Source organism: Sinohyriopsis cumingii, chromosome 6 (genome assembly GCF_028554795.1).
Source record: "Sinohyriopsis cumingii isolate HCF-2022 chromosome 6, ASM2855479v2, whole genome shotgun sequence".
Lineage (NCBI taxonomy): Eukaryota > Metazoa > Mollusca > Bivalvia > Unionida > Unionidae > Sinohyriopsis > Sinohyriopsis cumingii.
This window is the reverse complement of record NC_142966.1, coordinates 128535304-128552319: the sequence shown is the minus strand read 5'-3', so window position 1 is coordinate 128552319 and position 17016 is coordinate 128535304. Positions and strand designations below refer to the sequence as shown.

At 34.9% G+C, this 17016-nt stretch overlaps 1 protein-coding gene across 1 annotated transcript in view; it reads right to left on the bottom strand.

The window, feature by feature from the left end:
* Positions 1-302: 302 nt before the first annotated feature.
* LOC149797937 (heat shock 70 kDa protein 12A-like) overlaps positions 303-17016 on the bottom strand; it is a 35148-nt gene continuing 18434 nt past the window's right edge. The window contains exons 3-6 of the mRNA XM_089960818.1: positions 5115-5486; positions 3995-4321; positions 2668-2821; positions 303-2212 (exon numbers count right to left, since the gene is read on the bottom strand). Coding sequence (XP_089816944.1) covers positions 1149-2212; positions 2668-2821; positions 3995-4321; positions 5115-5486 — 1917 coding nt within the window. The 3' untranslated portion in view covers positions 303-1148. The remainder of the gene's footprint in view (positions 2213-2667; positions 2822-3994; positions 4322-5114; positions 5487-17016) is intronic.

Genomic DNA, 17016 nt, shown 5'->3' with positions numbered 1-17016 from the left:
GACTTGAATCAGTGAAAAAAAGGTGTTTGAAACTATGCATAATAGGTTGAACGGTACACGTGTTTCATTCTATTGCTAATGTTAACTTTGTCTAGGATTCATTCATGTAATATTATGGAAGAGATTTGATTTTTGGAAGTGTGGTGGTAAGGCATCCAAAAACGCTAGGATGAAATATAGATGTCAAACTGTACAAATTTAATTTGTAACTATGTATAATTACATTTAAATAATGAATGATAATATTATTTGGATATACCCTCATCTGAAATCCATTATACATCATAAAAGAAACAGGAAACTGTTATGGAAATTTTATCAACCAACTATTATTTACAAACATATAATGATACACAAAAGACAAAATGTGCATTATTTATACATGGGGGTGATAAGTTGTATGTAATGGACTAAAAGAATCCAAACTATTTACAACATTTATGTAATGGTTTAGAATATATACATACGTTAATCGCATTAGTATATCATTCTTCCTTAGAATAACAAGCACTCGTGAAAATGAAGACAATTATTTAATTGTTTTGAGGAAACCATGTAGCATTGGGCTCTGCATATGAAAAACAGCAATACGATGGGCTGACCACAAACGATTTACGATATGCTTTTTTGCTAATGGAATCGTCAATGCTAATGGAATCGTCAATACTTTTGTAAAATAAGTAAACAAAAACTAAACAATACAACTATTTTGTGAACAACGTGTATATAGTCCCTTCCATACATTCATAAGCCTGCAGCTTGGATCGTAGGATTTATAACGACCGTTGCATTTTATTTTCTTCTGTCAGAACTCGTATTGATCATTTCAATACCAATATTCCAAAATGTCTATATTCTTCTGTTCTTCCCTCTTGAACAGTTCGTAAATGAAAATGACAACTTTGAAACTCCATATAGTTTCCTCTATTTACAGAAACCAAATCCTTAACAAAGTATAATCGTAAAGTGATAAACCCTAGATTTCAGAGATATTGGAATTGAAACTTCGTTTGTCTGCAAACAGAAGAAAATTGTTTCCAAGTTAGAAAAGACGATGCAAGTATCTTATAATAATTTATTTTAAAAAGTCTTTTTGAGAACAAATTAAGATTTATGAACATTTTATTACACGAAAGCAGGTATTTTATTTACCCTACAAAATCCAATTTTGCAATCATCCTTTCTCCTGTTCTTTCCTCTTCAGCTTCAACTTTAATTTCAGTTCCACTGATAAAAATCTTGAGAGAGACACGACGATCTAAGCCTTCGGTTTCCTTTAAAGGAACACTTATCGTTCCCAGATACACACAGGACCTGTCAGTTACGTACTTCGGATCCTCCTCAGTGGAAGCGAAGATTCGTGTAGTAATTTCCTTTTGTTGTTGGTCCGCTGGAACACATGCAGTTTCATATTGGGGTTCACCTGTTCTAATGGGCTCTCCAATCTCGGCGAATTTTTCAAATACATCCACACAGTTTTCAGTACCGTGATCAGTGATGTATATCTTGTCTGGTGGATGCACGCCACGGATGAATGGAACACTTTTGCTGCATCCATACGTGAATTTGCAGATCCTTTCGACAATGACGTGGGGCTTGAATCCAAACATAACGGCTCCTTTTAGAACAGCAAGGCTTGGTTCCGATGGGATTATGACCTTCTTTTCGCCAAATTTCTTTTTGATAAAATCTTGAAGAATTGATGATTCAGAGTAGCCTCCAACCATTAAAATCTTAGAAACATCCTTAACCACTGGAGAAGTAAACATTTTTTCCAGATGTTTACCGATTTTCTTGCATGACTCAGAGAAGAAACCTCTGGCAATGTCTGCTTCAATTCGTATTTTATCACGAACCCAGTTGATTCTACCCTTGTAGGCAATTTTCTCAGCTATAGCTTCTTTAATTGCTCTCCCTCGCTCTTTCTCATAGATTTCGCAAATGCCAAGGGGAACTTTCATCGTAATATTATCTGTCATTCCAGGATTAAATTTTCTCTTCTTCACTTCAAACTCCCTGAAGACATCCAGGTAATCCGATTTGTCATTCAAGGCAACTTCCCTCATGATAGCTTGTCCGACAATATTCACCAGTAAATCATAGAATTCCTTGTCAACCATCGTTCCACCCCAGTCTCCTCCACTGGCCCCGTGGAGTTCTCGCAGAGTTCCATCATGATGAACTTTATGCACTGTTACATCGATTGTGCCACCTGTGATATAAACATTTTGAATATTGATCAAATTCGTAGTGTAGAAATAATCTTGACAACATTGCATGCAAAAAATAACATTAAATAATAATACATTTTACTGATTGATATTCAGACTCGAATTAATGACCACATTTCCTGGTTGTCTTTACCAAAGCATGCAGAAAGAATATAATCTTCGAAGAACTGCCTATTTATGCAGTCAGAAAATTATCCCACAAACAGTCAATTTCCTGTCGTTGCTGCCTCTGAGAATAAATTCTATCTGTGGTTTGGTTTCGCATGCTCATTTAATATATATATATATATATATATATATATATATATATATATATATATATATATATATATATATATATATATATATATATATATATATATATATATGGTTTGGTTTCGCATGCTGGTTCATAATAAAGTATCACATAACTGTTACAATCAATTAATGTACACACCTCCAGCATCAAGGATGAGGTATTTATCGCCAGGCTGGAAAGGTCCCAAACCATTATTGGCTCCAGCCAACATCTTAATTGACAAAGACTGGCAGAAAATAGAAGCAGCTTCTGGTTCAAGAGCGATTAAAAGCCGATGTCCAGGAATCCCAGCCTGAAATATAATCAATAGAAAATGTTCTCGATATTGTTGCATAAAAACTTTCAAAGCAGTAAATTTATTTATTGCAAATTCAACTATGATCTTTTCGTTTTGTGTTTCCGTATGGCAGTATATAATCGTTAGATGTAAAAGTAAGGCGAAATTTGTTCACAGTGTATACCTATCATTTTCCTTTTTGTGTAAACATTTCCAAATATCCCCAACCCCTCACCACCACCACCACACAATCAGCTTGAAAAATCAGAATTATTCCGGATACGTTGAGCGAAAGAAAATACATGTAAATTATGATTTACTACCTAAATAGTTTGTCTACATACAATATCTGTACAGAACATATCACATTGCCGTCACCATCATATGGACAAAATATTTCCATTAATTAAAGCACAACAGTTTTTGGAATATCTATACAAGTTATGCTGATTTCTATACAGTTTTTACTTTATCCTGTTTGCAGATAGTTCAGTGGATCTATGGTAGTTAGGTTAGAGAGCTATAAATGTATTATCCAGTGCATTATGTTTAATTAGGCAATTACAGCCAATTAACATAATAATGCTTGCCAATTTAGAACTGAATCATTTGTTGCTTTTCATCTGCTGGTTAAAGTCATATTTATTGCATTTATTTCTAACGTGAATTCTTATATATATTTTTTCTGATATACCCCAGCAGGTATCAACTTCGTTGAAAAGATTAACCGTTTTGTGTTAAGCATCAGATTCATTTAAAAACATGACATATTTGGTTACAATAAGGATCATACACGACATTTCTGTTTTCTATGACACTCAAAAGGAATTTTAGCGCTGTAAATCTCGTACTGGGTTCAAATCTTTTCTCGTTTTGCCGAAATCTTTTGAGCCTGCCAAATCTTGTGCAAACTATATCACCTTAAGTTGTAATAGACATAAACAGGTCAACAGCTGAGTTTGGAATCTGAACTAAATACGCGTACAATACATTTATTATGATCTTAGTTAGACTGATGTCTGAAATATCTATGGTAATACATAGCATCAGATCGATTTACTTTAGTTCCCCAATCATGCAGGGTATTACTATTAAGTCACAGCAACTACACAAGCAACAAATATCTTTTTTCTTTTCTTTCTTCTCAAAATGCGAAGTGATACTGGAATTAACGACAGACACAACTACCTTTTCAGCAGCTTCTCTCATAAACTGTTTGGCAGCATCATTCCAGATGGCAGGAACAGTCAGGATCCATCGAAAATGGGATCTTTTCAATCCAGATGGCCTATCAGAGCTTGATTTTTCGTCAAATCCAACAGTCATATCATCATCTATTTTCTTCTCTGATCCGGTAGCCTGATCAGAATCCGATTCCTTGTCTCCTCCAATAATCTGATCGTTGCAAGTTTTTAAGAGATGGTCTGCCAAGTATTTTATGCACGATGAAAATACAGTCATGGCAGACATCATCTTTCCATTATCAGCGACGATTTTAAAATCTCTGTTTACAGTCTGAATTTTTAAGATAACGAAAATAAATTAACGTCTAAAACAACATTTTCCTAATAAATTATAGATACTTTATATAAATGTTTCTTTTGCAGATCTTGACCAGTTGTGCATAAAACTGCAATTTAAGCACAGATACTTACAATGTCAACGATTAAATAGTTACTTACAAAACTTACTGTCATGAAGGCAATGTCCATTTCACTAAAATGAAAGATGGAAGTTATTACACGTATATGTTAATCTTTAGTTGAGGAATCAACATATTGTCTCGTGTCATCGTCACTTTTGTAAACAGGTCATCCCCAAACAAATATATATATATATATATATATATATATATATATATATATATATATATATATATATATATATATATATATATATATATATATATATATATATATATATATATAGTACGTGGAAGGTAAAATTCCATTGTATTTACGGTTGTTAATGCTTGTAATGTGTTCCAAAGCCTATAATTGGTTTGTTTTCAGTTAAATGAAACGACAAAACGATACTATATAAGGTATCCTAGAAACCTACGATTGCAAATATTGAATATTTAGAGACAGCGGACCCATATTTAGTGTATCCCCTAGGGGTGCAAGAATGAGAGTCAAAAATCACCTTGGTGTCAAAACTGGGGGTCAGACTGAGTAAAAAACAAGACTTGATACCAAAAATTTGGGTCAATTTAAAACTGTGGGGGTCTCTGAAGCGCAAATGAGGGTAAAGGGAAACACTGTATATTGTCATTTGGATTCATTTCTTTACCTTTTTCTTTACTTACTTTTTTTTGGTATAATGTCATCTTAAACCTGCTGAAGAAGTACCACTCATTTGCCTTCCCATCCACAGAAAGCTCTGCATACTTCTCCTCCGCATCGAATCCAAACGAGTGGAATTGCTTGTTAGGGTCGAACAAGACAGATGTTGGGGCTTTGGGGGATACTTGATTTCGGGAGTTTGCTGTCCATACGTTGGTGGATATCATGGAAGGATTTTTAATATAGTCGTCTCGAAAGGAGAATGCGTAACCTGAATACGTGGTTCCAAAATCGATGGCTGCCACTATTAAAAATTCGTCCGTTGGTGTATCCATTGGGATTTGTCTGATAAACACTAGCGAAAGTCTGCTCTGTATTGAAAAGTGAGAAAGACATAATAAATACAATATGAATATAGATTATATTTGAGAGCTGCGATTATCCTTTTTGTCTTTAAAAGTGTATACAAATATAAAATTATTTTCGCCTTGATATTTTTATACTGGGGATGTTTCATACTGTATTTGCACATTTGCATCACTACATATCATTTGAAAATGGTGCATATAATAGTTTCGTCTTTAGTGAATATTTAATCGTATGGATTATCATGTCAAAACGATTTGTTCTTATTCTACTTGAGAAACTATGACCCGGTCAAAGCAGTTGAGCGCAGGAGCAGTAACACGTGTGAACCGGGAGACACATCATAATTATATAGCCGCCCAAAGGTTAATTTGCCGTGGGGGGGGGGAGCGGTATGGGATATGGGAAATCCGTTGTCAAATGGGTCCACTGGTTTAATATGGAAATGTTGCTATGGAAACAAAAGTTCTTATAGAGACAAACATATTTAAATGGACAAACAAGAATAGTAATGTTAAAATAGTGAAGGGAGTAAGGGTCGACAGTTTATGGGGACGAGGGTAAAAATAATGTTCAAATATTTTATCCTCAATCCAGCACACATCTTTACAATCCAACACACCCCATATACTATCCAAACACAACATAAAGTATGTAGTAACCGCTCTTTTGTTATTATCACAGCACACACTCCTAACATTCAAACACATACTCCTAGCATACAAACTCACAGGACGAGTTGATACATCAACCTTCACACATACACACAAAACATAATGTCATACAAGAGGGAATGTAGGCTGAAAAAAGAAGGGTGATGAAACTGAGACTCTTTCACACAAATACACTATCGCAGACAAAGAAGGATATGTAGTGTTTATAGACACACTGCAATACCGCTGAACTCATACATATTATCACACAGAAGTGGGAAAGGTAAAAGGTGGTTTAAAGTTTTATTTGTCATCAAGATAGACAGACATATACCCAATTTCTTTTGCCAAATAAGATTAGTGTTTCCCTTTGCTCGAGATCTGAGTGCCCATGAAAAGGGTCGTTGTGGTGGTTAGCCAAAGGTAGTTAAGACATGCCACACAGCTTCACTTTTCTTCTGCGCAAACGTTTCTGCATTGCACCAACACTTTCTTCAGACACCTTTGCTTTTACACATAAATTCTCCCCTTGCATACATCCTTACCATCATCTTCGTAATGACTCATGATGCCTTCACATAGACTAGGTAGTCTCGGTTAAACTGCGTGTTCCAAACATGAAGATTCTACAGTGGTACACGTGGTACATATGTTGAATTGATCGTGAGAATAGGTGAAACAATGGGACAATGCTCTTGTATATATATATATATATATATATATATATATATATATATATATATATATATATATATATATATATATATATATATATATATATAAGACAAAAGTCTAAGACAGAACATATATGTTGCAAAGTAGTCTGCATTTATCCGAGCAAGAACTGTCGCAATACAGTCCGCTGATAAACCTCGTCGTTGAGTGGTGCAAATGGTGAAGTGGAAACAAAGTACCGACAATCATAGGAGACGAATTCCAATATAACCAAGAAGCGTGAGTCCGATTCAGTTCAGTGTTTCGCTCATGAAACAAACGATGTCACCAAGACGAAGTGCACACGACTCTACTTGTCGTACCAGGACACAACAATCTTCCAAAATACCGAAAAGAAGGACACTCAATCCTCATTTAGCGAAATAGTGTGATGTTTTGACGGCATTTGCTAAATCCAATCCTCGAAAGCGTAAATAAATCATTCAAAAGCACCCAAAGAAATCATAGATACATGTGTAAATTTTGTTTTAATATTTTGAATGGAACGATACCTTTGTCCAAAATAAACAAAACAACGATTAGGACAAAACATTATAATGTTCTTCGCCAAATGGTGAGAAAGAAAATACCCATCCAACAAAACAATGCTGGTTCAACGAGGAGGATTTCTACCCATTATGATATGACTTGTTAAATGTGACTGTTCTTTTGTTAGGATCGATTGCTTGATAGCTTTTCAGAGGAGTCATGAGATAAGGAGGAAGAAAAATAAGATAAATGAACACCATTTTCTGGAAATGCATCACACTTGTACCTTTGTATCTCACTGAACAAACAAAGCTCGTTTTAGTTCCAAGCAAACGATGGATGCAATATCCTCGTTTGTACGAATAGCGGATATCCCATTTACTTCCGAATCCAAATCTCACCCAGATGTCATTGTTACATCAATAATTGTAACCCATTGGTCAGAATAGAAAAATCGCAACGGTACTGACAATTATTGCAACGCCTTCAAGTCTTTCACCAGAAAGCCTTATAAAAACAACTTCTACAGCAAAACATCAAGCAGCAAGACGATGACAGACACTGCTATGGGGATTACATAAACAGGAGAAGAAGATGAAGCGTTTAAAATTCCACCTGCAAATGAATAAGCAAGTTAACAATATCTATATCAAGAAATGGTTGGATCAAAATGATAATGTCGACATCTTTGCGAGCAGAAGTGAGTAGGGAAAAAGTAATAACAGTAGTCAGGCCCGAACAGACCACACCTGTTCCTTTACTCTTATTCCCCGTCGGACACGTACAGCACTGCAATCCAAAACATGCCACACGAACAAAAGTTCATTGATAATAGGTTAACTTAAGAAGCAATAATAAGCACAGTTAACCCCATCATGGAGACACTTTCAGCTAGCATTTATCAATCCTGCTGGTTACGAAGGAGTCTAAATTTTATCGATCTGCTAAAACCGAAAATTGGAATCCATGTTTACCAGATGTGTGAGAATGGTTACAAGAATTATGGATGTACATGTTATACAAGCTCATTCCAGAAGCCAAATCAAAGTGGTAGCCGACGATTCTAAATGGCGGGCAGATTTACAAGATATATCAATTTGGCAGCAAATAATCGTGATTTGGAATGTTTGTTTTATGTCATCGGCGTGTTTTTGTGTCATCAACCTGCATTGTTCCTTAGAATTCTAAAACGTTTAGAGTTAGTACGAGCCTTAAAACCTGTTTTAAAACAAAATGACCATCATATATTCGATGTCAAACAGACCAAGGTACCGAATATCTGATACAAGCTTTTAAAACGAATTGAATAAAAGAAACATTGTGTCACCACTATAAATTCAGAAAATCAATGTCATGAAGCATTTAAAAAAATGTGCAAAACGTATGTGGAAAACTGGTACACGTCAATCCTCCTCTGAAGTACATCAAAGTGTTACCACCTCTCGTCCAAGCTAACAATCAATCCTAGCTTCAGATGTACTGTACACCCAAAAAATGACCTGTGAAAACGAAGTGATAGTATTTGGAACGTCACCTGCTCCTCCAAAGAAAGTAAGGATGTTAAAGCCTGAAGATTGAGTGAGCATTGGAAAGTCCAAAGGTTAGATATCTAGCTGGACCATCGAATTGTTTATAGTCAGTGAACAAGTACGTGGAAGTGATTTGGAAAACATGAACCGAGAAGTGTGTGGGCAACGTTTTACTTGAGACGTTACTCCTAATGACCAGAAAAAAAGATGACGATGTGTACGATAGCGAAAGTGGGTAAACCCGACTTGAAGAAGCTCATTAGAAAGGATATCCAATTGTTTTTATTCTTGGATTGCCGCTTCACAAGTAATCGACTATAAAAAGCAGACGTAACCATTATACATGTGTGGGTGTGGTGATGAGAATGTTTGCCTCATGCTCAAATTGTCATTTTCTGCTAAATCTGTGTGGTGTATTGTTATCGGACTGGCCAATGCCAATTTGATTTTACATTATTGAGACAAACCATTGTGCAGAATTATACTCCGTAGTCGTATTGGTTACATTTTTCTCTATCCTTCTTTGATATATACTACTACGGATAATCACAACAACGGTAGCATTGCAGCCAACGCCTGTCACCACTCGTCCAACCACAACAGCAGTAACCATTTTGGGAAAAATTTGGAAAATACTCTGAGATCGAGTAACGCCTGGGAAACCAGAACAATAGAGTTATGAATAACCAATTTTATTTTATTTTACTGGGTGACAGTTCTATTGATGTCTTTCTCAACAATAACTTATATTGCTTTACGGCCACATAGAGTCATACAACTGGATCATAAACTCATTGGGAAGTTGCTTTGGTAGAAATAATTCATCTTACACAAGATCTGAATATCAAAGAAGATCAAAACACATTCCTCGTTGATATCTTCAACAAACAAATTAAAGAACAGTTGGACAAAACTGATACTCTCATTTACTAATCCAAATATGCATCACCCACCAATCCTCATCTTTCAACAAGTACCATTGTACTCTTGGGTATTATTTTAATGCTGAACATTTGGTAGAAAGGATTGCCACTATTTTTAACGATTAGTTTGGTAAGGCCTTATAGAAAGCTCACAAACGTGTACTGACTGAGTACCATACATATTTCATCATTTCAAATGAATTTTGTTGAACACAATATTATCCATTACTTTTTATCCCTGTTTGTTTTCTAGTTTGTGAGGATACACTGCTCTGGTTCTTGAAAAGACTTTTTAAACAACGATCGATTGAACAAGTATTTTTATTACCCGGTGAAACTGACCGAGCGACTCAATCTTATTCTTTGAGAACCCGGATGTGGTCGAGCACGACCTGGTGGGAAATACAGCCGCTTGATTACTCAGGGTTATTCTTTTCCAAGTGGATTCTGCTATCGATGCTTACGAAAAAGGTGGAAAGACGTTCACGTTCACATCATTATCTTCCTGTCAGTAAACCGTGTTTTGACAGTATCAATGAAAGATGCTGTGTTTTGCCCTGGTTTATTTCTCTGTTGGTATTTAACGATGCAGTACCTTCCACATCTAAAAATGACAAGTCACCACATGACAGTATATATATCAAAATATCGAAAGAACCGCCCTCTACCCGCAAGCATATTCACATACCGAAGTTGGCTGAATCTGAGACTCGAACCAAAGCAGACAGGTGCGATCTTTGAGGTATATGCGGGGCACGTGCCTTAGACCACTCGACCACCCGGGGCCCAAAAAGTTCAAGTTAACGGAAATATGGTATATTATGCACATTTAGTGCATACTTCGGAAAGAAAACGTCACCTTAATTATTATGCATTGTAGCGCATATGTGATCTCTCTCGCACTCTATCACTCTCTGCGTGACACAAAAAACACTTCCCAACTCTAGCTGTGTAAAATTAGCATCACCGCACCATGTTTTAATACTTTTTCAATCACACACAAAACGCCTCGTTAAATTCTGTCGTTTTGACCTTGTAACTATCCAGTAGTTAAATTTCCGATAATTTTAAATATGATGATGCTTTAGTTTGTATATATTTGTTCATGGTTGAAAGTGGCGAAACTCCTTCTTCCCTCTCTGATGGATGCAATAAAACATGTGTATGTTTGAATATGGCAATTGGTAAAGATGGCCAACTCAGAATCTCTTATTGATCCGTGCAACATTAATAAGAAAATTAGAATGTTATGGGTAGTAACATGTAATGCCTTAAACAAATCAGATGTTTTCCTTTTTGGTTCTTACATCGTTCTTCTAAGACTGTTCAATAGCTGGAGAGAATATGAATGTATTTGTCTTGTAAACTTGCACTATTAGCCCATTCACTTGCGATTGATGCTTACATCTTTCCAGTGGAACCTATCAACAGTGGGTTCAATATATATATATATATATATATATATATATATATATATATATATATATATATATATATATATATATATATATATATATATATATATATATAAGGAATATTTTCGACTATTTATACCTGCCCATTAACCAAAGGGCAATTACACCCTGTGTTTCCTACCAAACAAAATGAAGGTACTACTGTATCTTGAATGTTCTGCCCTTGACCATTATCCAGAACAAACTTCCCGTTTAAGAAGAGACAGTATCTGTGAAGCTTTATGATTAAATTACATTATGGAAATTGAGATATCACGTAGTTTAAATTATACAAAATTTAGTGTTTGGTCTTAGCAATCTTTAGAAGAATAATGAAAATTGTTATCGATTTAACTGGATAATTTTACCCATTGTGATTTTTATAGAATAGCATAGGTGGAGTAAACAGCACTAACTACATAATTATTAATAATGATGAGAAATAGCTATTGAAAACCTATCTTGATGATGTCATCAACATGAGATGTTACAATTTCTGGTCCTCCCAATGACAATTGCTTGTTTCCATCATGTGTTTTCAATGGTTCTAGATATTTCTGGTCAAGCCCGGGATGACAATCCTCAGGAGCAGAAACTATTTTATACTGTACTGTTACATGGTCAGTTGCATCCGGGTATATTACACATAAATATATATCATGTTTGAACACTCTGCCTACTTGAGATAACTTTATATAGCAATAGGTAGGCATCGATACAGAAGTACTTCAAACTATCCATACAGAAGTCCTAGACATACATCCAAACTACAGGGTACAGAAGTCCTAGACATACATCCAAACTACAGGGTATAGAAGTCCTAGACATACATCCAAACTACAGGGTATAGAAGTCCTAGACATACATCCAAACTACAGGGTATAGAAGTCCTAGACATACATCCAAACTACAGGGTACAGAAGTCCTAGACATACATCCAAACTACAGGGTACAGAAGTCCTAGACATACATCCAAACTAAAGGGTATAGAAGTCCTAGACATACATCCAAACTAAAGGGTATAGAAGTCCTAGACATACATCCAAACTACAGGGTATAGAAGTCCTAGACATACATCCAAACTACAGGGTACAGAAGTCCTAGACATACATCCAAACTACAGGGTACAGAAGTCCTAGACATACATCCAAACTAAAGGGTATAGAAGTCCTAGACATACATCCAAACTACAGGGTACAGAAGTCCTAGACATACATCCAAACTAAAGGGTATAGAAGTCCTAGACATACATCCAAACTACAGGGTATAGAAGTCCTAGACATACATCCAAACTACAGGGTATAGAAGTCCTAGACATACATCCAAACTACAGGGTATAGAAGTCCTAGACATACATCCAAACTACAGGGTATAGAAGTCCTAGACATACATCCAAACTACAGGGTGCAAAAGCCTAAATATGCATACAAACTACAGGGTACATAAGTCCTAGACATGCAGACAAACTACATGGTACAGAAGTCCTAGACATGCATACAAACTACAGGGTATAGAAGTCCTAGACATACATCCAAACTAAAGGGTATAGAAGTCCTAGACATACATCCAAACTACAGGGTATAGAAGTCCTAGACATACATCCAAACTACAGGGTATAGAAGTCCTAGACATACATCCAAACTACAGGGTATAGAAGTCCTAGACATACATCCAAACTACAGGGTATAGAAGTCCTAGACATACATCCAAACTACAGGGTGCAAAAGCCTAAATATGCATACAAACTACAGGGTACATAAGTCCTAGACATGCAGACAAACTACATGGTACAGAAGTCCTAGACATGCATACAAACTACAGGGTATAGAAGTCCTAGTCTTGTGTATTAGTATGTTCATGTATATTGAATGTGTCATACACCACAGACCATCCCTGTAATTTGTTAGCAAAATATGAATCACGAACAAGGGGATATTTCCTTATACATTTACTGTGGAAGATGTTCCTAACTGAAATAGTAGTCATACTGCTATAATGTAATAGTGAGAAGAATTGTTTGAGGAGTTTAAAAATAGAAAAAAATATATCCGATAAAGTATTGTATAAAAAATGTTGCTTATAAATGTTAATGTATTTTTTTTAAATTCTAGACAATTATTGTTTAATGTGTCACATCATTATGACAGCGTTAACGTTTAAGGCTCTTGCAATTTCATTAGCCATTTATGGTAAAATTTCAGTTTCTAAAATTAATGATTAATTTTTTATCCGGAAAACGACACTATGGTAAATAGTCTTTAATTGAACTTGTCAGCTTAATGTGGTAATTATTTAGCCATTTAAATTACAAATAGAATTTCAGCATCACACTTGAGAAAACAATTATATCAAATCAACATTAGTATTCATAAATGTATTTGATCATTTTTGTGTGTAGTGTGTCAGTCTTAATAATTCTCTCCAGTACACCGAAATCTACCATTAAAAATGGACACACTGTCTCATTAAATGTTGCAACTTCATGAAATTAATTTTACTAATCTTAAAATACATAAGTGGCATTTACAGGTAGCAGCATATTCTATAAATACATGTTTATGATGGTTTTTGTTGGTACTTTACAAAATTTATAAATATACAAATGCAATGTTGATCGTTTTATGAAGATTTTATGTCAGTTTTTAAACATCTTATCCTAAGCTAAACCAAAATGTTTCATTTCCCAACGAAAGTACCTGTCTGTAAAGAAATTATAAAGGAATTGAAACTCTCTGTAGCAAAAATAATAGATCTGAAACAGATATCAAATCAGGAAGAAGCATGATCTTGATTCAAGTCATGTACATTCATTCGACCATTGACACAGTTATCCCAATGCTCAGTATTGGATTGATTTCATTATCTGAGAGCTCCTGCCAAGTGGACACAACAAGCATTAAGTACTAAGTTCAGAGACGTTCAGTTGGAATTTAATTTATATGTATATCGAACTGTCAATAAAACTGCGCTTCCTCAAGCCCTCCTTGCTATTTCAACCTTTAGTTGTCTTTGGTAACATTGCATAATTTCAAAATATGTTTGGATTTGCAATATGTACAACACCTAAAATGAAAATAATAAATACTACTGAACATTGGTAACCAAATGTTTACGGCCACGTTCTTCATATGGTATGGTATGTATATTTAATTTATAATCTGTATTTGATTTAAATGTTTAATATGTCCATGACTGACTGTCACGATTCTAAGAAATAAACAAGATGTATTTTTTGGATTTGAGTTGAAGACCTCGGTTTGTCCTAGAAAAATCTATTGTGTCTTGGTGAAGAGAAATACGAATATAAAGGATTTTTGGTAAACAATTTTATGTCACGTGTTTAGGCTGGAATAAACAGTAACACGATAAAGAGTGACAACAACAAGCTTTGAAAACGTATAATCATTTATTTCCCTGGAAAAATTCTGTAAAAATGTAAAAAATATATGAACTTGGTTTTAAGAATCAAATCCAAAAAACAATCCAAGAATAATCCACAAATAAAATTTTAGTAGTTCTAATAACCAAATGTTCTAATGATTTCAAGTTCGAGTCCCGACGAGGAATCCAAGATTGAAGGCGAGGACGTATGCTGTAATCTGTAGTGTTGAAGTCTACAGTTCTTTTAGAGAAACAAGAAATATCACTCCGGTTTAGGAAATCTGAATACATTTTATAAAAGCTGTCCTTGTTCAACAGTTTCACATAAGCACACGTATTTTCTAGGAAAAAAAAGAATTCATCCTTTTGAATCCATGTAATTTGAAATAATTCCAAACATCACAACATACAACTTCCAGTGTAAGAGCCCAACTAACACTGATATTATCTCTCCAAAACAAAGGTTATATCATATTCTAAAACGCAAAAAGGGGGTCACATGATCATGTTCCAGAACCTCATCGAGATTATGTACTTGTTAAAGATCGCGTACATCCAGTGTGGCCCTGACGAAAACCAATCATTTTACTCTAAGAAATGAAATTTTATAAAAATTGTTTACATCTTAAACACGTAGTCCCATCATGAACTCGACAACAACCAATCATTTTAAAATAAAAATGGAATTTATTTACGTGGCTGCTACTAATTATGAATCAAGGTCAGGATCTAGATCAACACCTGGTGTTTACGAAACGAACAGCCAAGGTCAAACTATTTTCTGAAAAATGTATCATCTCTAGTAAATAAATTTACATTACAATGGCATTTAATGAAAAAAAATTAAAACTGACAAACAAACAATGAAATTGAAACAAATATATATTAGATCAGATTTAATTAAATACAATACACATAACAACAATGATTCATTCCTGTTTTATGATCAGTCTGTGGAATAACGTACATTTGTTTCAGATCTAATATTTGAGAGGATTTTTTTCTTTAATGTAATTTAATATATGTACATATATGTATCAATACGTTCTTGGTAAATAACATTGGAGTACATCTGTACAGAAGACATTGTAACAATATATACAGAGCTTGCCATAATCACTGCTATATAACTTGCTTGTAGGTCCTTGGGACGACAGATGGAAGGATAGACAGGCGGAGAAAACGTTTAAACTGAATAATTCCTAATATCAAATTGAACATGTAGACCACAAGTTGGATATATGTATAACATTTCGCAGTGACGTTTTCAATAATTATTTAGTCTAATTCCGGAACCAAATATATGAATGGATGGACGAAACGTTGAATTGATAAACACACAGAGAAAATACATTCAGTCTCCAGATAATGAAGTTGTCAAGCTAGCCTTGGCAGGCCTAATCCTCTAATCCAATGTGTGAATCAAATTTCAAGGAGATAAATTGGATGGATAAGTACGTTTCTTCTGGAAACGAAGAGTGGAGAACTGATTGACCAATTAGTTTTCTGTACGTACGAAGGGGGGGGGGCTGGGATTTTCTTTTTACAAAATTCCGGCCTCCAGAAAGTTTCGAAAAAGTCATATTCTTGCTCAGATGTTCACAGAAAAAGCTATTATATCCATTATATCAGCTGAAAATATTTTTTTTATCTTGAGGTCGAGATAAACAATGTCACGGCAACAAAAGAAATATCCTAGTCCCCTGCCTCTAAGATTAAATCATCTTACCCTTAGGTGACGGAATAAAATAAAAAGTAGTCTAAAAATATCGAAATTTAGCAATTGGTTCTGAACGTAAAAGATGTGGATAGTGGTGACTAACAGGGAACGAGGCATAGAGTCCTTCAGTTCTAAAATATTTCGATTCGGACACTTTAGCATTGATTTATGTTAATTCGGATCGTGCTATCTTGACAGTTTTGTTCATCGTACTGTATATATCCAAGTAAAATCTCCAAAGAATCGAGGGGAGGGCGTTATGTGCAGGCAAAAAAAAAACACATTGCAATAATTCCATTACGTTTTATGTTACTCTAAGCACTGGATTACACATTTTGTGTATGATGAGAATCAAGCATGGACTATATGTTGGAGGGTCTGGGTTGTTGTGGGAAAAAATGTCCAGCCTTAAGTAGCTTACACAAATATTCCTACTGTCAGTTTCTAGAAAAATTAAGTTCCTTTAATACCGTTATATAGGTACTCCTATCAGTTAAAATTAATTCTAATGTACAGTGTCTTATGTGGTCATTGGAATTCATTTGAAAGCTATATGGCCAAAATACAATGCAAAATGTACAAGAAAGGCAGTTAAGTCATTACATTCTAGTCAGAGACCACATATACCCATAATGTTAAATCTATGAACATTGTTGCTCATATCAATTTACCAATCTAGTTCGGGGCCCCGAGTGG